The 21,545-nt window shown below is 42.8% G+C and overlaps 1 protein-coding gene and 1 long non-coding RNA gene across 2 annotated transcripts; both read right to left on the reverse strand.

The window, feature by feature from the left end:
• Positions 1–220: 220 nt before the first annotated feature.
• Positions 221–21,446, reverse strand: LOC118262505 (phytanoyl-CoA dioxygenase domain-containing protein 1). Its single transcript, XM_035573932.2, has 7 exons — positions 21,283–21,446; positions 10,311–10,457; positions 9,870–9,986; positions 9,089–9,239; positions 4,457–4,702; positions 825–978; positions 221–392 (listed from the first exon to the last, which is right to left on the reverse strand). Exons 1-7 carry the CDS (start codon positions 21,307–21,309, stop codon positions 221–223), a joined length of 1,014 nt encoding a protein of 337 aa, XP_035429825.2. The 5' UTR covers positions 21,310–21,446.
• LOC126912420 (uncharacterized) lies at positions 6,329–7,548 on the reverse strand. Its single transcript, XR_007707127.1, has 2 exons — positions 7,093–7,548; positions 6,329–6,982 (listed from the first exon to the last, which is right to left on the reverse strand). It is a non-coding gene; the product is annotated as an uncharacterized LOC126912420 (long non-coding RNA).
• Positions 21,447–21,545: the final 99 nt, after the last annotated feature.

Raw genomic sequence — 21,545 nt, forward strand, 5'->3', positions numbered from 1 at the left:
TTTATTTCCCACTTGTATATTGATGTTAATTATATTTTCTTGTGAAAATATACCTACTTACTTTAATTCTTTTCATCAAGACACCTTTAATACCTTAAAATCAAACAATAAAAATAAATCCTCGCAAATTCGAGTAAAATCTACATAGACCATGTAATTATTATTTTCTATTTTTACAGGACGTATTAAAAATGAATTCCTACTTCCCCAGGTCACAGCGTTACAGGTCTTCTGGCTTGATTTGACTTGACTTAATGGCCTGTTCCCTAGACGGAGTCAAGATCTCCGTCTCGCCGTAGACGCGCCGGTCGTCAGCGTCATGAGGCGGCAGCCGATTTACGACCTCCATAGGAGAGGCCTGCGGGCTGCTGACTGTGGGAGTCAGATGTCCGCTGTATAGGCTAAAGTAGGCTTTAGCATAGTGTTCCACGCATGCCACTCGAGGAAGGAGGCAGCTTCCCAGGGCCACTGACATGGCAGGACACCTCCCCGTCGTCCCTACGGCGTGGGAAGTACATGAGGATTTCCATCACGTTACAAAAAAAATGTCCTATGTCCCCTAGTTGGGGACATAGGACATTTTATATTTTTGTGGAAGGAAAGGGTTAAAAGGAGAGAAAAATAAATGTTTGAGGCGATACAAAGTTTGCCAGTACATAGTATATTATATTGATTTCAACGGTTAGTTAAATTATTTGGTAGCACGCGGTAGCAGGTCTAGTTGAAGCAAGATCTGGCTTCATCTATATGAGCTGCGAGGTGGTGTAGAGGTTTGACGTTTCAAAAGTGCCTAATTTAGGATTAATTGAAATAAATGCTTTGACTTTGACGCGCGCTCCCCCTCCTGCAGCCAGTTGTCCGCGGAGTACTGGTTGTCCTGCTTCTCCACGATGTGGAACGTGTACGCGGGCCGCCCGTTGCTGGAGTGGTTGTGCGCACTCCTGTGCACCACGTTACCGTGGAGGAGGATGCAGGTTCCTGGAACAATATTTACGTAAACGTATCCGCTTTATTCACAAATAATTAAAAAGTAAATATGCTATTACAAATCAGCCTTCCTTCTGGATTACATGATAATCTTTAAGTAATAGACTCATGGGGTGCGGCGCCAGAAGACCTCCCCGTGGTGCACCCTGGGTACGGGTGATAGTCTCCCTAACGGGGGTGATAGGGTTGGAGTGGCTATTGCCCGTAGCTAACTACTGGACGGGACGGGCGATCCCAGGATGGGTTCTGGAGGCAGCAGGCTTTGTTGCACGAGGCCTGTACTTCCACGGGATCGTTTTTCCGCCCATGTCTCTGAATTTAGCAGAGAACGTGGCGGAATGACAAGGGCGGTGCTCGTTGTGCACTCACCCTGCTAACGCGAAGCATCCGGACGCAAGTAATGCTTCGACTGCAGCCGTCGAAGTCGTAATCCGGGAAGAGTTCATAGTTGCATGATTTGGAACGGGACGACGACGGTCTTGGCTTGGTCGCCCGGACCGTGAGGAAGATAAACTCTATAAAAAAATCCTCCAATACCAAGTTCTGGTGCGCGGCGAGGGTATGCATGGCTGAGGAGTATGAGTCAGTCGCGAGCGGAATCCCAGCTAGGGGACCGGTGGACCCTCTAGTTGAGTATTAAATGTACACTTACCCAGGTACAGGGGGCACTGCCTGGGCGGACCGTTTATTTCCCCCATACTCGTGGAACTTATTATGGAGAAGTCAAAACATTAAACATTTTTAAAACCACCAATTAATGAGGAGGAGAGGGCAAGTGAGCTCAGCTCACTGCGCAGCGTGAGCTCGCAGCGCCCGAAAAGTGGGACGTTTAATCGTCCCATGTTGGAGGAGGGTCGGGGGGCAGAGGTAAAAGAAAGGGCAGTGAGAGGCTGGTACTGGGTACTCAGGCCGAACCAACCGACTCCTCTGAAATAGAGGTATCTGGCGGCGAGGGCTCAGTAGGCCAGAATGTTGCTGTAACTGGCGAGGTTAGCCTTCGCAAGGCGGTTATGAAGGCACTCCAGAACGGCCGAAATGGAGTACTGAGACATGCGAAGGCCACTATTATGAAGGCCGCTCGGCAAAACGGGCTGCCTTTAGCAGCAGGGCGGCAGATGAGCGCCTTACAAAAAGAGCTAGGGGAGATGCGGCAGGAGATGGCCCGGTTGACAGCCTCTAATGCGGCTATGGAGGCTGAACTTCGATCGGCTAAGGCCGAGCTCGCTGCTGCTGACATGTTCGGCCTGATGTGGCGGGAAATGGCTGCGTTCCACCAACCACCAATTCTGGTCAGTCAAGCCGCTCTGCTCAAGGCCAACCGCCAGCGAGAATGCTGGTAGCCTCACCAGCGCAGGCTCCGGCTGCACTGACTGCCAAGGCGCCGATAGGTCGTAGGCGCAGGGGCACAGTGAGTCAGCCAGCTGTTGCCCCAACCCCGGTCTCGGATTTTCCTGTTGGTGGTAGCGAATGGTAGGTGGTTGGAGAGGCTAGGAGGGCCGCAAAGAGGGACGAAAGCGCCGGAAAAAGGAACAACGGCAGCGGCGGCAGAAGCAGCGCAAGGAGAAGCGCGCTGCGGCAATGCTTGTCGCCCCTGAAACTGCGTCTGTAGTAATAACGTTACAGCCGGACGCGGTCAAAAGGGGCGTCACGTACGGCGACGTCCTTGCCAAACTGAAGTCGGCGGTAACTCCCGCGGAGTACTGCGCGGTTGCAAACGGTTGTTGTGAGCTGCCCTGTTACAACGTAAAAGGTTACCGGGGCTCCGGCTCAAAGCAGGTGGAGGAACGGGGTGGTTTTAGTCAGTAAGATTCTGACAATTCCTCCCGCCTCACCCAAGGTGGGAGAAGCTATGGGATAATTTCCCCCTCTCAAAAAAAAAGGTAATAGACTCATTGAACTAATGATGGTTGTCTAGCTTATATTCCAAGAAGGAAAAGCACTTTTCGCAGGTTTGTATGCATAGAGGAATAATTATTGGAACCTCATGTCAGAACAGTTTTTGATATATAATATTTTAGAGCAGACTTATTATTAATACAAAATATTTTTTTTATTAATAAAGCGATAAACGAGCAAACGGTTACCTGCTGATAAGCAATCGTTGTCGCCCATGGACATTTGAAACACCGGAAACGTTACAAGTGCGTTGCTGGGCTTTTGGATCGAATCGGGGATTGGAAAGATTGAGAAGGTAGGCAATTAGGCCTCCGGTAATTTCATTCACATAACGAAACAATACGCAAGCGTTGTTTCACATCGGTTTTCTATGAGGCCGTGGTATCACTCCGGTCGAGCCGGCCTGTACGTGCCGAAGCATGGCTCTCCCATACTAAATTTATTCCAGTAGCACTAACACAATTTCGCTATTGTTTTCATAGTCTTACATGGTGTTAAAGCTTGGTTTATTAATATGAGCGTCCCAAATTGTTCACAAAGCACACTGTATTAACATCGTGTAGGAAAACGTACGAACATCTCGTGTTCCTAGTATTTTGGGGGATTAATTTGAAATTGGGGCTTCAGAGTGGGAAATTATGTTTGTTTATTATTAATTATTAAATTAAATGGTATACGAGTATAACAATGTTTTAAGAAAGGCTTTTAATTTCATCAGAAATTAATAAAACTTGGTGCTTGTGGTGTGCCGTAGAAGAGGGTTGTGTCTAACAGTTAATTTGAGTTTGCTTTACGTCGACGTGAGCCGGCTCGAATAAACCAACCATTTCGAGAGCCGAACGCGCTCTCGTTTCGATCACTTTAAACATAAAGAAAACTCGTACTAAGGGTACTGGTTAGGAAGTAACATAAATAAAATTGTACGTAAATGATTTAAAAACTAAAAGCTTCCAAGAATGTCTGAGGGATGGTAATGAGGCACTCTCTACTTGGAAATCAAATAGAACATTATTATAATTTAATTTATTCAATACTCTTCAGAAGTGCTTTGACATTTCTATTAGTTGGGCACTTGACAGGGAAAGATGAGAGTGATCTAGTAAATTTAACCGTGTAGTTTTTTATTTGAGGTTTTTAGGTGGAGTTAGGTGGAGTGGAGTCCACTTAACGTCAACAGACATAGCGGCAGGCCCAGAAGGAAGATGGATGGATGATGAAAACCTTGACATCTACGATAAGGATTGGCCGCAGAAAGCTCTGCACAGAGAGAAGTGAAAGGAGGGTCGGTATTTCTTCTCAGAGTAGTCGGATAGGAAATGCCGGCCTAATCTAGTTATTTCAAAGATTGATCAAAGTGTTATTTTGTATCCAACTTGCAGAAATAAACATCATTTATCATTTAGGGACGCCTTTGCCCTGCATTGGGTCGATCACGGCTAAAAATAAATAACTAAATATTTTTTTAGGTTAAAGAGTCTAGAAAGTATCACCCTTCTTCAGAATATTGGGTTGTAGTGGCGACAACGTTCGATCAAAGACACAAATACAAAAACATAAGTCGAGATAGTCCTACCTTTACTAACTGGAACGGGAACAAATCCAGATTCGGGATAATCAGGAGCCGGAGTATCGTAAATCAGCAGTTCTTTACTGTCTTTATCCGAGTTCCTTGTAAGTCTCCTATGGATCCCGGACTTGTGCGACCCTGGGACCATCCAGAGACATCCATTTTCCACCGTGGCGTCTTCCAGGGCAATCCAGAAACCCACTGGCGCTACAGGAGCAGTGTGCAGGTAAGTGATGTCTTGATGGGGAATCACTGCAAGAGAGTGGATTGTGTTTTATAGTGAAAGTGTTTCATACTGGACACTACTGATTATGTTATTAAAATTAAACGAGTTTATAATATAATGGTGCTCCCACACAGCGGTTATATAACGTTATACATCAATGTGTAAACATTATAACGATAACTAGTTTATAATATATCTAAAACAACAATAATACTGATTAAAGCGACTATTGTGTGCGTCGGCGTTCGGCGTAATTTTGGTATTTTTTACGATATTTGCGTTTACCTGAGTATGATTAATGCTGTAGACATCGAAAATGTTACACAATGTTGTATAACGGGATTGGGAAGTGGGGTAATTGGGCCTCGGGTAACCGCACTTCTCGGAAGCCTGTCTAAGGCTGAGTTCTACACTAATTTTATCGACAATGTGTCGGGAGCCTTTGAAGGGGTGAATCCCATCGAGTCGTTCAGGATATAAAGTGAACAATGAAATATGGCGCCAAAAATCTGCTATTTTGTTAATATTTATTACTTTACATGATACATTTTTAAATATTCAATTAAAAAAAGGTTATATAAAAAGCAGTCGTAAGATAAATCCAAGCTACCGGCAGTCAGGGCTTAAAGAGAGGAATTTCCGGACAATACGCTGTAGCTAAGTACTGCCCTGCATCAGGCTCTTGATCCTATCCTATTCATTATCGCTCTGTTATTTTATTATTTTGATATATTTTGTCACTCTCACAGTAAATACGAATCTAACAACACCTCTCAAGCCAAAATTAGCCGTTTAGGCTGCAGAGCGTGCCAAACAATTATACATACATACATACATACTCTCGAAAAACATAACCCTCCTTCTGGCGCAGTCGGGTAAACACTAATTAACACCATGACACCAATTTCTATTCTTTTTATCCGTAGCAAAACCTTCAATATCTACCATACTGGCATACCCCTCTCTCGATGGTGGAGTTCATGCAAGTACAGCCCTGGCAATTGGAGTGAACCTACGCCATTCACTAATGGAGTCGTATACTCGACTGCACACCTACAGGCAACTTCTGTTTGAAGACTTGAAGACCGAGCAGGCACAATAGTTCTCTCTTCATTTCTGACACAATTTTCATTAGTAGACTTGTCAGTACAATTAAATCAGATTATATCAGATATTTGGGTTCACAGCTCCAAACATTTACTACAATAAGAAAGCGGCGATAAAACAAAATAAGAACAAATGTGATCAAAAATGATTGTCTGCAAAACACGTCATAAAAATTCCATCTGGCAAATGCGGAAGAATTTATGAAGTTTGTTTTTTCAAACCCGTAAAGTTTTATTGGGACGAAAGTTAAGGGCGGGCATCTGAGGCCGGAAGAAAATGAATATGGGAAAAGTCTGCGACGGTCGGCACTTGGTGACTGAGGGATGAGCTCTCATACTTTTTAAATTGCCGTTGGAATGTAGTCAAGTTCTTAATAACAACCCGTTTTTTTATAAAAAAAAAAAACAGCGTAAATGAACAAAAAATATTACATCGTGCAAAAATACTTCGTGTATTTTCGTTCTTTTTTCCTTCGTAAATTTTTCGTAGCAAGAATCTGAAATACAATTCAGTAGCAAGTACAACATTTTTGTTCCATAATTATATAAAAACTAGCTGACCCAGCGAACTTCGTACCGCTTTCGCGTAGCAATGATGCTCTACTTTATTTTGTATAGCTGAGTTATGTATGAGTCCCTATTCAATTTGAATTGGAATCTATAAATATCCTCCATATAAAAATGAATCTATAATTTCCTGATCTCACTATACCTGAAAAGGACTTCACTAATTTAAAAAAAAACAAAATATATTTTCATAATAGTGTTTATTTCATAGGATTCAATCATTTCACTGTCCTGCAGGCGCCTTATCGGCTCTGATGACAATTTTGTGATTATCTGATGGCATGCGGTCTAATGCATCGGTCTAATGCAACTAATTCATTGTGTTGAAGGAAAAATGTTTGAAGTTGTTCATCACAATGGATCTCTTTACTGAGTTGTTGTGTGCGCAACGCTGATCGACTTCTCTTGCTGAATTGTCCATAAAATATATTTGCAAAAATGTATAGTCTTCAACAGGCACTGGATTAAACACAACATTTCTATCTTGATATCGATTCAGTTCAAGTTCATTTCGCGCTTCGCGATGCTCATTAGTTTGATTTGCTCTTATATTTCTTTGACTTGCCGTATTTCGAGTTCTGCGGCCTAAGCTTGTACGTCTGGTTGGTAGCATTGTTTAAAACGAAATTCCAACTGAAAATAAAAAGCTCTCATACATTTTCTGCATAACCGTGTATACCAAATTGTAGTATTTCGTAGTCACCAAAAGTTACTAAAAATCAATAATGAGGATGTGAACTTACCTTGATTAACAAACACTTATTAGCAAATAAAAATCTTCTTAGTCTTTAAAACTCGAAGAAATATTATGATAATCTCTCAGAAATATTGAAAAATATACATTTAATTTTGCATAATAATATTTTAAAAAACGCGCAATACGAATGTCAATGTCATTCACACCAATAGACTATATTGAAAGAGCATCGTTTGTTCGAAAACGTGAATAGAAACTTACACACAAAATAAATTTCTGAACACACGCGTAACTGTTGATAATTTGTCATTATTTCTGAACGCACGCATAATTCATATTTGAGGAATTTCTATTAATGCTTAATGCACTTTTCAACATTTTCAATAGATTAAAAAAAATACAGACAATTGTTTATTCACCCTTTTCATAGTTTATGCATAAATGTCAATCATTATTTACAGAATTTGAATTTAGAAACAACAAATATTTGACATGTACAAATGAAAATTTATCAAATCCTTTTGCCCGCGACTTCGTCCGCGTAGTGGTGTTAGTGGTCAAAATGCTACCGTATGTACATCTAAAATGTGAATTACTTGAGAATATGTTACTGTTAGCATTTTTAAAGATATGTATTCCAAAGAAACCACGACCGCCGATTCATCATTTTATAATCATGATGAAAAGTAGCCAAGGTTATCTATATTATTATCCTTTAATTTCCTATATATTGCCTATCAATAAAAAAATACATTGTTTCGTTGTTATATTCCAAAAAAAACATTCGTGCAAGCGTAACCTCAACACAAACAGGATTACTTTCGCATTCATAACATTAGTATGGTAGTAGGGATATTGGCGATTTAAATAAGTATATGTGTATTTAAATAAGAATCGAACGCGAGTGAAGCCACAGGCAACGTATTAACGAAAATGACGAATTTTCAAGCAAACATTAATCTCCTCTATCAAACATACTACGCCTTATACCCTTTTTATTAAAAATTCCATGTTCTTTCGCTCCTCATTAAGTGTCTAAATACAGAATTTCACTGTTACAGCTTTAAAAATGACGAATTTCCATATGACCATTCAACCCGTATTTTTACCCACTCTCCCGTATTTTTTGCAATAAAAAGTAGACCATGTTCTTTCGTTTATCTTTAAGTGTCTAAATACAAAGTTTCACTGTTACAGCTTTTAAAATGTTGAATTTACATATGAACAGTCATCCCCTCTTTTTACCCATTCTCCGCTATTTTTTTGCACTAAAGATTATCAAGTAAGGTCTATTCTATCTCAGTACCAAAATCATCATCTTCATCAAAATCGGTTCACTGGTTTATGCGTGAAAGCGTAAGTACAGTCAGACAGAGTTACTTTCGCATTTATAACATTAGTAGGGAATCTATAGCATTTGTTTTTTAGTATCCAATACCATTTATCCAACAATGAACTTTATCCAATAGCAATACAGCTCAAAATGACTCTACGTATTAGTTAGAAAACGTTTGTATGGGATAAAGGAAAGGGCAGTTTTTAGGGTTTTTCCGTCAATTATTTGATATTTTCTCACCTTTTAAACCTTCCCGTAAATTTTTCGTAGCCAGAATCTGAAATACAGCCGTTCTCGAGTTTTAGTTCGAGACAAAGGAATAGCAATTGATTTTTATATATATAGATTAATAGCTCTTCCTTAGTTTCGCTAAAACTCGAAGACGTCTGGGCTGAGGTGGCTAATTATGGTCTTGAATTTTAGGTTTAAACGGTGAGAAGAAATCTTGAGACATTCCGAAGTTTGCCGAGTTATCTAGTTATAGTAATTGTCTCTATTATCATTGAAATTAAGGACATATCACACTTTTAACGGTACCGCTCCAACCCAGCGTTAAACTTGCCATTTAAATTTGAACATTAAATCTTATGGCATATGATATATGTATTTTGTAACATCAATACAAAGCAAAAAAGGGCTGTCGGAGCCCTCCCTTATTAATTCAGCATAAATTATATGTTACGTGTGTTGTATTTATAGATCCTACCTTCGCCTCCAATACCAGGGTTCTTGTAGATGTACATGGACTGCACCACCGCCGGCTCCTTGAAGCCCAGAGCTTTGGCAACTTCCTTCACGCGGTCACAATACGTGTAGTATCTGAAGATGGGATGTTGGTAGTGCAACGCGTGACCAACCTGGAAACAGAAAATAGCTACTTCTAAAATTGTGCCAATAAAACTAATGGAATTCCTTTTCCTACTTCCAGAACTTAAAAGATGCACACTGCTTACACAGGTTATAAATTGTACTATAACCTGAACTTTTTTTTTGGTATATCCCCGATGCCCAGAGCGTCTCTCTTGATGGCCGGAGCGTGAGGAGGTACGTTTCCTCACGCGCCCCGCCACCTCCTTAGCTAGCATGACTGTTTCGCAGAAGGAGGAGACGGCATCCCTGTCCCCCTCGCTTCGCACTATGGCCTGAACCAATGTCGGACGCCAGAGGTCGTCGTCGTCGATCACATCCCTGAGGATCCTACAATATGTTCCACCGTGTCCTCCAGGTGGTCTTCACAGTAAACAGGAACCTAACAAAGCTCCCATGTCCAGTAAGCACCTGTGTCAGACGGTATGTGAGGACACCATAGTTCGTCTCAAACCACTCCTCAAAGAGGGGACTTGCTGCAATGACAGCGAGCCCAGCGCTCGATTGCGACAGTCGTTGCCGCCATTCCGCCATGAGATCGAGACAGTATTATTTCTATATCGTTATATTTGTAGCTGAACCTAAACTGACCCTATAAATTAATCTTGATTGTCACTTACTTTGTTCAGCGATATACTGGGGTCTACAGTCAGTTCTCCATCGGGGCCCACTGCAGCATCCTCAAAGAAACAGCGGATGACGTCGTTGCTAGTCAGAAAGTATTCGTCTTGCATTTGCTGGAATAAAATTTGGTTGAATGTGAGTAATGCCACTCTCATTGAAACTAGCTTCGTTTGAGTTGGTTCGACTATGTTTCATTTTAATGGAAACATTATACGAATGATATTTATTTGTAACCTTTTTTTGTAAGGGGGAAATATCATTCAATGTCTTCTCCTGCCTTGGGCGAGGCGAGAGGAAGTGTCAGACTCTTACTAACAGTATAAACTGACCAACGAATATGTAGAAAGATTATAAAAAGCGAGACTATACTAAACTGGTTGTATTTAGCTGGAGATGAGCAATTGTGGGCATAAAGTAAGTTAAGAAGTCTACCAAACCTTCTTTTCGCCGTCCACGGTAGTGAACACATTCCTTTGCTCTTTAGGCGGCAAGTTTTTTGTAAAATCTAATCCAGCTGCTACCATCTTGTCACATTCTGATGGAGTCAGGAAGTCTTTTATGACCACGAAGCCATCTTCGTCCATCTGAAAACAATATAATTATTATTTAGTTAGTGACTACAAAAAGAATTGTAATAAATAGTCTTTATATTAAGTGACTAAAAGAAATTGTTGCATTCATGGAAAGTTAAGGTTTATATCTGGAAAAATTTTATGGCGAAACGGAGTTCGCCGGGTTTGCTAGTTTTATTATATTTTTTATAGGACAGCACCATCGGCTTCACAACCCTCGTTAACCGTGAAAACGACAAGACATGACGAAAAAATTAATATTTCGTGCAGCGGTCATCTTGCATGGGTACATAATAATATTATGTACTTTTTATCTTCTACCTAACATTGCCCATAGTAGGTACTGAGATGAAAACCCAACATTTTTATTGAATACACTTAATTACCCATCGGCTAGAGATAAATACAGAAAAATATTCGAAAACGTGCCTATCTCTAAGGTCGTCAAGCAAATGAGCAATTAGATCACGAGTTAGATGATAAGCAATGGCCGCCGCCCGTGAAGATCCACAATACCAGAGAGGTTACAAATGCGTCATATAAAATTGAATCATTAAGGTATTTTTTTTTAAATCCTTAAATTAGGTACTCAAATTCATTCCTGCGTACAAATTCACGGTTATTAGCATGTTTATAGTTACATTACGGTGACCTGCGGCTGTTACCGACATTTTAATTAACAATCAACAAACATGTTTATACATGTTTCAGGTCTATTATGAAATCAGTGTATGTGTATTATGAAATCAGTACACAACAGCATTGGTACTACAAACTACAATAGGAATAGGCTACGAGAACTAATTATTTATTAATTTACCTCTCAGTATGTTCATTCGTGTGTTTTGTTTGTGTAGTCACATAGTTGTGGTTTAGACTTGCTGTAGAACTCTAAATTATAATTTAATCTAGCATTTACTAAAAGTAGGTAACTAGGTATTATTAAACATTAGCGTCTATTTAGACAGGGGTGTTCGATATCTGTAATCACACACACACACACACAGACACACACATCGTCACGCCTTTTATTTCTTTGAACGCATTGAATATTTCTTTGTGTGATGTGTTTTACAAATCATGGTTTCATCAGTTCCATGTCTAGGTATGATACGTGAAAAATTGTGCGTGAAACATGGTTACTGGGCCATCTGTGGTGGCGTTGAATGGGGGGGAAGTGTGGGTCGGCGGACGACGAGCAAGGTTAAGTCACCGCCCGACTGGAACCAATGCCGGACGCGAGAGGTCGCCGTCGCCACTTGACCCTGAGGACACAGCGGTGCTCAGCCCGTGCAGGGTACACCGTCACCGCACGTTCAAAAGAGTGGTCTTCGCAGTGATGACACCCGGGCGTTTCTACCCGCCGAATCCGAAACAGGTACTTACCGAAACTTCCGTGTCCGGTAAGCACCTGCGTCAGGCGGTAGGTGAGGACGCCGTGACGCCTCTCTATCCACTCCTCAAAGAGGGAACCTACCGCTGCTATTACAGCGAGCCCAGCACTTGGTTGTTCTACTTGGGAGTTCATCCCGCCATGCACTTACCTGGCACGTAAGCTGTATACGTGCGCGAGCACTTTCGCCTCCAGATCCCACGGCAGTGATCCCGCAAGGAGGTCTCCCCGGAGATCGTGCAGTACCCACAGATCATCCGAATGGCCAAGATCAACGAATCAAATGGACTCTCTGGGATAATACCAGCGCGTGAGCTGGTCGTCAAAATTTGGGCCCCATAGAGAGCCATGGACCGTAAATACTCTGACAAGTGACAGATGACAGAAGTCATAGAAAACCATTTGACCGTTCACACTCAACCGATGATACTACCGACATGTTTTACGCCAGATATGAACCGACCCTTATTCCTCCGAGACATACGAGAAGAACGTGTTATAAACGTATGTACCTACACAAATGTAATATAATTACTTTCAAATACTGACAAAGTATGTTTACATACTTTACAGCTATAACAAGGATTGGCCGCAAAAAGCTTTAAACAGAGAGGAGTGGAAGGAAGGTAGGGAGGCCTTTGCCCCTGAGGGACGATCATGGCTGAAATCTAATCTAATATTTACATAAAAAATCTGTCAGCGAGTTAAGTACAGAAAAAATATTTAATTTGTTATTTTCATTTAACTTCATAACATTTATAATCAAAAATACGTCTACACTAGCAGGTACCTACTTTTATTTATTTATTTATTAAGGCTTAACAACTAAGATACATAGTTTGAAAATATGGGAAATAACAGTTACTGCCACACTCAGAGACATTTAATGATTACTTAAACTATTCCTTAGTAACGATTTTGCAAAGAAAACAATTGCTAAGGACTGGGTTAAGTAACCATTAAATGTCTCTGAGTGCGGCAGTTAGTATATGATCTTAAATTAAAGGTAGGTTCAACATTATTTTTTCGACAGTTCAATTAAAACTGAACTGACTGTTCAAAGTATAATTAAATAGTTAAAATTAAGAGCAATTTAAAGAAAAGAGCAATAAGTACAAACATAACAAACCATTTAAAAATTGGGCTAACAATTTGAACATCCATTTAAAAGTATTTAAGAATCTAATGGTGTAAAACTGAAATTGAAGGAAATATAGTATTTGTTTAAGAGAAACGTATTTCAATACAAAAAAAAAACAGTATTTCTATTTAGCCTATCATTAATTCTACAACATTTTAAAATTATATAATTTTTAGGACCACTTACACCAGTTTTTTCCTCCGTCGACGCCTAGATGGCGTTGTAGTCGTGCTACGATTTCATTTCTACAGCCGGAATAAATGGAACGAATTGACTACACATTCGTTTATGTCAGTCAGTTCATAAATTAATAATAATTCATATAAAAATTGTACCTACCTGTATCGTTGTAATATTTATTATGTTCACCATTCATTATACTTTCACGCTGACGCAAAAGAATAGTAAGTTAATCTGATTGATAAGTATTGATGGAGACGTATTTTTAAAATGTTATGAAGATAACTAAAAGCTACAAGTTTTCAAATTTTTTTTCTGTAATAGCTCCCTGATAGAAGTTTTGTATTCACATTTTCCTTCCAAGATGAGGTAAAAGATCGTATTATAAACACATGCAGCAAAATGCAATTTAATTACCTAAATTCCTGACCAAGCATATATGTACCCTCCTTACACAAGCATATTGCATAATGCTAAAGACAAATATTTTTTTAACAAACTTTAATCTGTCTCTAATAAAAACAAAAATATAATAATTATTTAAAAACATGTAATTTTCTTATATCTGACACCCAATAAAATACTTCTTCCTCCCTACCTATATATGTACGTATTATGCAATATTAACTGTAGATAATTATAATACTAGGTTATTCTGATACTGACTGACAAAAAGTATGCGTAATTTTCATATCGTTTCAATACAATACATACATACGTTATTAAGACTCTGAAAGGCCCTTTAAGCATTTTGTACAGTTTATAAGAACTGACATGCATCCCTGCAGTCAGTCCGTTTCAAAAATTGATGTAAATTCTGCTTACATCGAGGTGTACTAAGACAACAACACGTTGAGGGTTGAAGCGCGGCGATCCTTATACGGGAGCGTGAACGAAACCATAGCGCGATTCAGCTTTTGTTAGAAACTGTACAACGCCATCTAGTTAGAAAATAGTAACTAAAATGTACTAGAGTTTGTTATTATTTATTGAAATTTTATTGCTGTTTTTTAGATTGGCATTAGAAAAAAATACTTCCAGAAATTAGTTTTTATTACTTTTAACCGATTTCCCAAAAAAGAGGAGGTTTTCAATTCGGCCGGTGTCTCTTTTTATGTATGTAGATCTGTAATACATCAATTGGATAGTTTTCTAGGTCGAAATTAAATTATTTTATCACTTTAATATTATTATAATAAAATATCCCAAAATAATCGTAATTTCATTGATTAATTTAACGATATTCTTGTTTATTTAATTTTTCCAGTAAATTTTAGAGAAGTAAGTCGATTCAGCGAAATCGTACCCACAACGCCATCTAGTTAGAAAATAATAACTAAAATTGTAGTACTGGAGTTTAGTTATTATTTTGCTGTTTGATTGCTGTTTTTTAGATTGGCATTAGAAAAAACTTCTAGAAATTAGTTTTATTATTTGCCAGCGTCTCTTTTTATGTATGTATGTAGGTCCGTAGGTACGTTAATTGGATAGTTTCCTAGGTCGAAAATAAATTATTTTGACACTTCAATATTATAAAATATCCCAAAATAATCGTACTTTCATTAATTAATATTAACGATATTCTTGTTTATTTAATTGTTCTAGTTAATTTTAGAGAAGTACTTGTAATATGCTATTTGACGCAAAAAATTGTGACGCCAAAGTTTCGATCTCCTACAAAATTGTACAGATAAACCGTACAGTAAAGCTTTTTATAAAATTAAAGACTAGTTAGATGATAGTCAGGCTTGGGAATGAGCTGCTATAATGTCCACACAGGTCATGTTGATGTGTTTGTAATATATACAATGTGATAGGGATGAGACTTCTAACCATTTAAGGCTTTGTACTACATCTAATTGTATCGACAAAAAAAAATGTTGAACACCTTCCCCCTAAAAATTATGGCTATTTTAATATTTTTTTTACTTTACGTGATCGTGACCGTGACCGTGAACAAACGGTAGCTAATAACCTTGGCTAACTAATTCATTCCTCTTTTCATATTATGTTTGATAATGTTTTGGTGAGGAAAAAAATCATTTCTGAATTATTTTTATCGAAAAAATTATTATCGCTATTTTTCAAATATTTCAATTGGGGTTTGCAACCGCCCATATTATTTTTTTGTCGATAAAATTAGATGTAGTACTCAGTCTTAACGGGTTAGAAGTCCCACCCCTATCACATTGTACATCTAGTAAAATGTTTATACAATTTGACATGGTACTAGACATTAATAACATTCGATATTTTCTATTTTTAAAATTGTTAGTTTAAGGACCGTGGGAGAGTTTGCTTGGTCGTTTCACTTTTAATTAATTATATTCTGACGGTCTGAGCATTTACGAGACCTACCCAAATGTTCTTTTGGTTGATATTGTTCGTCGGATCATTCAGCAACAGCCGTTAGCTGAGCTGATTGTAAACTGACACATACGTACTGCCATCTGAACAGGTCCGCTCACACTGTTGTGGTTCTTTCCTCTAAAGACCACTACAGACTCAACTTGCACGGTTCTCTCACAGTCATTATCCTCTATTTCATTGTCTGGACTATAAAAGAGACTATGACCTCGAGTTTGTTTCGGCATTTCTTCTCAGAGTAGTCGGATAGGAAATGCCGGCCTCATCTAGCTATTTCAAATATTGACGAGTAAAAGTGTTATTTTTAGCCTACTTGCAGAAATAAATATCATGTATCATTTATCATTCACTATCTATTCTATCACTTCTGATTACGTGACAGTGCGAGGAATGAACTCGAATGCTCACGCGCAATAGACGCGCGCGGGGAGCGGGCGCGAGGGGCAATATGTTGCCTTGGCCGCTTGCGACTGCTCGAGTTTTCTCGGGACTTCCCGCGATTTCTCACGCAGTCACACGGTTTCGTTTGTGGAATTCGCCGGAATCCCCGCGGCGTCGAGGCCATCCGCGCTACTCGTTCGAGTTTCTCATGCGATAATAAGTGTTATAGTAATGAAAATAAAGTTAAAATTCATAGTACCTCCACTGAAACTAAAAACATTATTTACCTACTTGAAGTCTTAAATCAATTAGATACGTGAACACCTACGTAAATGTAGGTATATGCGTTTAAATAAGATAAACTAAGAAGTTTTAGAATGTTCGTTAATTTCTGTACCAATATAGAAATTAAAAATAGATAATTATCTTACTTTACGACTACTATAGTTAAGCATATTCTTATCGGACATTAAACAATGTTAGATTCTGTAATGGTTTTGTTATGTGGTGCACCCTGGGTACAGGTAATAGTCCTCCTAACGGGGGTGATAGGGTTGGACTGGCTATTGCTTGTAGCGAACTTCTGGACGGAGCGAAAGAACCTGAGATGGGTTCCGAAGGCGGCAGGCTTTGTGCTGACACATGACCTGCGCCTCTGTGGGAGCGTCTCTCCGCCCGTCTCTCTGAACCTAGCAGAGAGCGTGGCAGAGAGGCAAGGACGTACCAAGTTCTGGTGCGTGGCGAGGGTATGCGTGGCTGAGGAGTAGTGTTAGTTTCGAGCGCACCCCCAGCTAGGGGACTGATGGACCCTCTAGTTGGGAAACAAATATACTAGTCGTCCTGAACCGGGGTTCTGTCCCCATGTGCGTGCGGGCGAATCGGTGGTGGACATCTCATTCGCCAGCCCTGCTCTGTCACCGCGTGTCGTTGACTGGCGCGTTATGGAGGAGACGTTCCCGGACCACCGGTACATCCGGTTTGACGTCTCCACCGAGGCCGCGAACCCGCCAGTCAGACAGGCCCCATGTGGCCCACGTTGGGCGCTGAGACAGCTGGACCGGGAGCTTTTCCTGGAAGCCGCAACCGTGCAGGCCTGGGTGATACCACCGGACAGGCCTGCCGACATGGACGAGGAGGCAAGATGGCTCCAGGACGCCATGTCCAGAATATGTGACGTGGCGATGCCCCGGGTCCGGCCAGGTCGGCGCAAGCGCTAGGTGTACTGGTGGTCGCAAGAGTTGGCTGCTATGCACAGTGCGTGTGTTGCTGCGCGACGCCGGTACACCAGGCACCGCAGGCTCCGTATCCGTCTTTCAGATGCGGAGGTTAGAGAGGCGGAGTTGTACGAGGGGTACAAGGCGGCAAAGGCCGCCCTCAAAGCGGCAATTTGGCGGGCTAAGGAGGAAGCCCGCCGGGAGATGCTGGAGACTCTGAACAGAGATCCATGGGGGCGCCCCTATCGGATGGTACGTGATAAGCTCCGCACCTGGGCTCCCCCGCTGACTCAGAGTCTCCGGTCAGAAGTTGTGGAGGAGGTAGTTGGCGCCATGTTCCCCCGACTCCATTCGACTCCATCCGTTCCCCCGACTCCATTCATGACTCCGCCCCCTGCGGTGCCCAATGCGGGCCACAGCGACGATGACGACGACACCGTTCTGGAGGTGACCGAAGCAGAACTGAGAGCAGCGGTGCACCGGATGGGCGCCAAGAACACCGTGCTGCTCGACGAGGTGGGAAAAGTCTTCGAAAGGATAATTTCGAACCGCCTCGTCGCGCAACTGTCTGGATTTGGGCCGGACCTCGCGGATGGCCAGTTCGGCTTCCGCAGAGGGCGCTCCACGGTGGATGCCATCATGCGCGTAAGAGACCTCACGACGGGGAATGCAGTGTCCGGGGGTAAGGTCGTCGTGGCGGTGTTTCTGGACATCGCCAACGCTTTCAATTCTCTACCCTGGAGCTGCATATTGGAGGCACTCCGGTACCACCGGGTGCTTACCTATCTCCGTCGTGTTATCGAGGCCTACCTGACGATTAGGTTCGTCACTCCGGTCACCAAGGTGAGTGGAACCGGCGAGAGATATTGCGCGGTCTTGTGGAATATGGTCCGCTCCTGTGGAACATCGGTTACGACTGGGTGCTGCGCACCGACCTCCCAAACGGCGTCAGCGTAGTCTGTTACGCCGACGATACGCTGACGCCATGGGATCTGGAGGCAAAGGTGCTCGCACGCGTTAGATTGCGCGCTGACGCGCGTCGCCAGGTGAAACTCCGCTGCCGCGCCAGATTAGTGCGTGGCGGGAAGAGCTCTGGCGTGATCTCATGGTGAAATGGCAGCAACGACTGTCACAACCTAGGCTTTTTTTTTTTTTTTTTTTTTTTTGAGGGGGGAAAATCATCCAATGACTTCTCCCGCCTTGGGTGAGGCGGGAGGGAGTGTCAGACTCTTACTGACTAAAAACCACCCCGTTCCTTCTCCTGCTTTGAGCCGGAGCCCCGGTAACCTTTTACGTTGTCCGCAGCTCCGGGTCAGGCATCAGCCCTACTGGGCCCCATCTGTGGTGGTCTGGCTCTTTGAGGCGCGCGCGGAACGCGACGCGCCGTACGCACGGGTCTGGTTCTGGTCGGGCGGCGAGCTACCCTTGCTCGCCGTCCGCAGACCCGCACTTACGGTGGCCGGAGATCGTCACGCGATCCCCGACGCCCGGAGTGTCTTCTGCGGCGGCTGGGGCGTGAGGAGGATCGTTCCCTCACGCGCTCCGCCTCCTCCTTAGCTAGCATGACTGCTTCGCAGAAGGAGGAGACGGCGTCCCATTCCCTCTCGCTCCGCATCATGGCCTGAACCAATGCCGAACGGGATCACCGTTGTCGATCACATCTCTGAGGACTCGGCGGTGCTCAGCCCATGCGGGGCACACCGCTACTGTATGCTCCACCGTGTCCTCCGGGTGATCCACACAATGCCGACACCCGGGCGTTTCCTCCCGCCGAATCCGAAACAGGAACCTACCGAAACTTCCGTGTCCGGTAAGCACCTGCGTCAGGCGGTAGGTGAGGACGCCGTGACGCCTCTCTAGCCACTCCTCAAAGAGGGGACTTACCGCTGCTATAACAGCGAGCCCAGCCCTCGGTTGCGATAGTCGTTGTTTCCATTCCGCCATGAGATCGCGCCGGAGCTCATCCCGCCACGCACTAATCTGGCGCGGCAGTGGACTTTCGCCCCGGCGATGCGCCTCCGCACGTAAGCTATATACGTGCGCGAGCACTTTCGCCTCCAGATCCCACGGCGGTGATCCCGCAAGGAGGTTAGCCGCCTCCCCGGAGATCGTGCGGTATCCACGGATCATCCGAATGGCCATGACCCTCTGGGATGAAACCAGCGCACGAGCTGGTCGTCGCCGTAGATTTGGCGCCCACACCGGGGCCCCATAGAGGGCCATGGACCGCACAATCCCCGCGTACAACCTCCGGCAGGAGGCGTTTGGTCCCCCAAGGTTGGGTAGGAGCCGCTTTAGGGCAGCCCCGGTCCGTTCCAACTTGGGAGCCAAACGTCGGAAATGTTCCTCGAATTTCCACCGACTGTCGAGGACGAGTCCCAGGTACTTCATCGTCACCTCGACGCCGATGGAAACCCCTCCTGCCATGATCTGGAACCCACCCGGAGGTGGCGCATTCCCGCGGCCATAAAAGCACATGGCCTCGGACTTATGAAGCGCCACCTCGAGTCCCAGCTGCCGGATCCTTTCAACGACTATCGCAACCGCTCTCATCATCAGGTCGGCCGCCGCCTGGTGCGACCTCCCGTGTGCTAGTACCAGCGTATCGTCAGCGTGTCACAACCTAGGCTGGGCTCGCTGTCATTGCAGCGGTAAGTCCCCTCTTTGAGGAGTGGCTTGAGAGGTGCCACGGCGTCCTCACCTACCGCCTGACGCAGGTGATTACCGGACATGGAAACTTCGGTAGGTTCCTGTTTCTGATTGGGCGGGAGGAAACACCCGGGTGTCATCACTGTGAGGATCGCCCGGACAGCGGTGCTCAGCCCATGCAGGGCACACCGCCACCGTATGCTCCACCGTGTCCTCAGGGATGTGGTCGGCGACGGCGACCTCTCGCGTCCGGCATTAGTACAAGCCATGGTGCGGAGCGAGGGGGACTGGGATGCCATCTCCTCCTTCTGCGAAGCAGTCATGCTAGCTAAGGAGGAGGCGGGGCGCGTGAGGGAACGAACCTCCTCACGCCTCAGCCGTCGCGAGAGACACTCCGGGCATCGGGGATCGCGAGACGATCTCCAGCCACCGTAAGTGCGGGTCTGCGGACGGTGAGCAGCAGTGTAGCTCGCCGCGCAGCTTTGAAACGGAATTTCAGTCCAATACCAATCAAAATACTAGTTATGAATATTGCAAATTATGCAGAACATACATAACATATTTATTAATAAAAACATTTATTATTGGGGAATTCCAATGAGGGACTGTGTGGCCTTTGAACCTTGTATCACACTGACGATAGGTACCAGTGGGACAATACGTAACACAACATTATCAAATCTATGTATTAGAATGTTACACACACTAAGACGCTCATATTAAATGTTACACTCGCTTCGCATCAGCAGTAATGTGATAGTTAAGTAATATGTAATAGGAATGGGACGTGAGCCAAATCAAGTACTAACAATGACTATTGTTGAATAATGAATTTAAATTGTCAATAATATTTGATGATTTTAAGAGGTGGATGATTAAATAAAACTGGTTAGAATATGGAAAAATATGAATATAACTATTGAGCAAGACTTAAACAACAACCTTATCACCAAAACGAAACGGAGAGAGAAAACATTTTGCCAATCTAACATTTACAATTATAAACTGAACAACAATATAAAAATAAAGTGAAATTATACCTATGTATACCACATGCACCGGCTAGATATCTAGTCTTCAGGATAGGAGAGCTACAAAGCAGTTGTTAGTTTGTAAGAAACGTCAAGTAAAACAATATAATTACAAGAGAATTAGACTTTTGCACCTTTAAGTGTGTGTCGTTCTTATTCAAGGACATAGTAAAACATATTTTTCTGATAAACACGTTAATGTCAGTTTATGATTAAGTGCAAATCCTTAAATAATTATAAATATATACTAAGGAGCGCAAGCGCGTAGCTATTTGTGAACTTGTATTTTTGTAAACGCACCCAACACATACAGGAGATAAGTCTAGTGTGGCACAATGTTCAAGAAAAATATAGACCTATCTACAAACTGATATCAACAAGTACAAGCGCTGGCAATCGTAACACAAAATAATAACCAATAAAACAGTACAAACAATTCAAAACGCACACAAGTAAAGAAAAAAGTAAAAGAAAACAATACCTTTTGCGATATTTCATCCGGGGTCATGTTTGCTGCGTCAAGAATAAAGTGAGTCAAACACGAATGTGCGTCTCCTGCGCCGAGCGATTGGCAACTGCGCGAGCCGGGAGCCGAGCGAACTCATGTGAACAAGAGTACAAACAACTTCTACAGTGTTGCCAACTTTATATTTTTACCACCCCACCAAATGAGGCCGTGTAAACTACCAGAATTTCTCAAGATCATCACATAATCTAAAAAAAGGGGGTACCCAACCTTTTTTT

This window comes from Spodoptera frugiperda, chromosome 25 (assembly GCF_023101765.2).
Source record: "Spodoptera frugiperda isolate SF20-4 chromosome 25, AGI-APGP_CSIRO_Sfru_2.0, whole genome shotgun sequence".
Lineage (NCBI taxonomy): Eukaryota > Metazoa > Arthropoda > Insecta > Lepidoptera > Noctuidae > Spodoptera > Spodoptera frugiperda.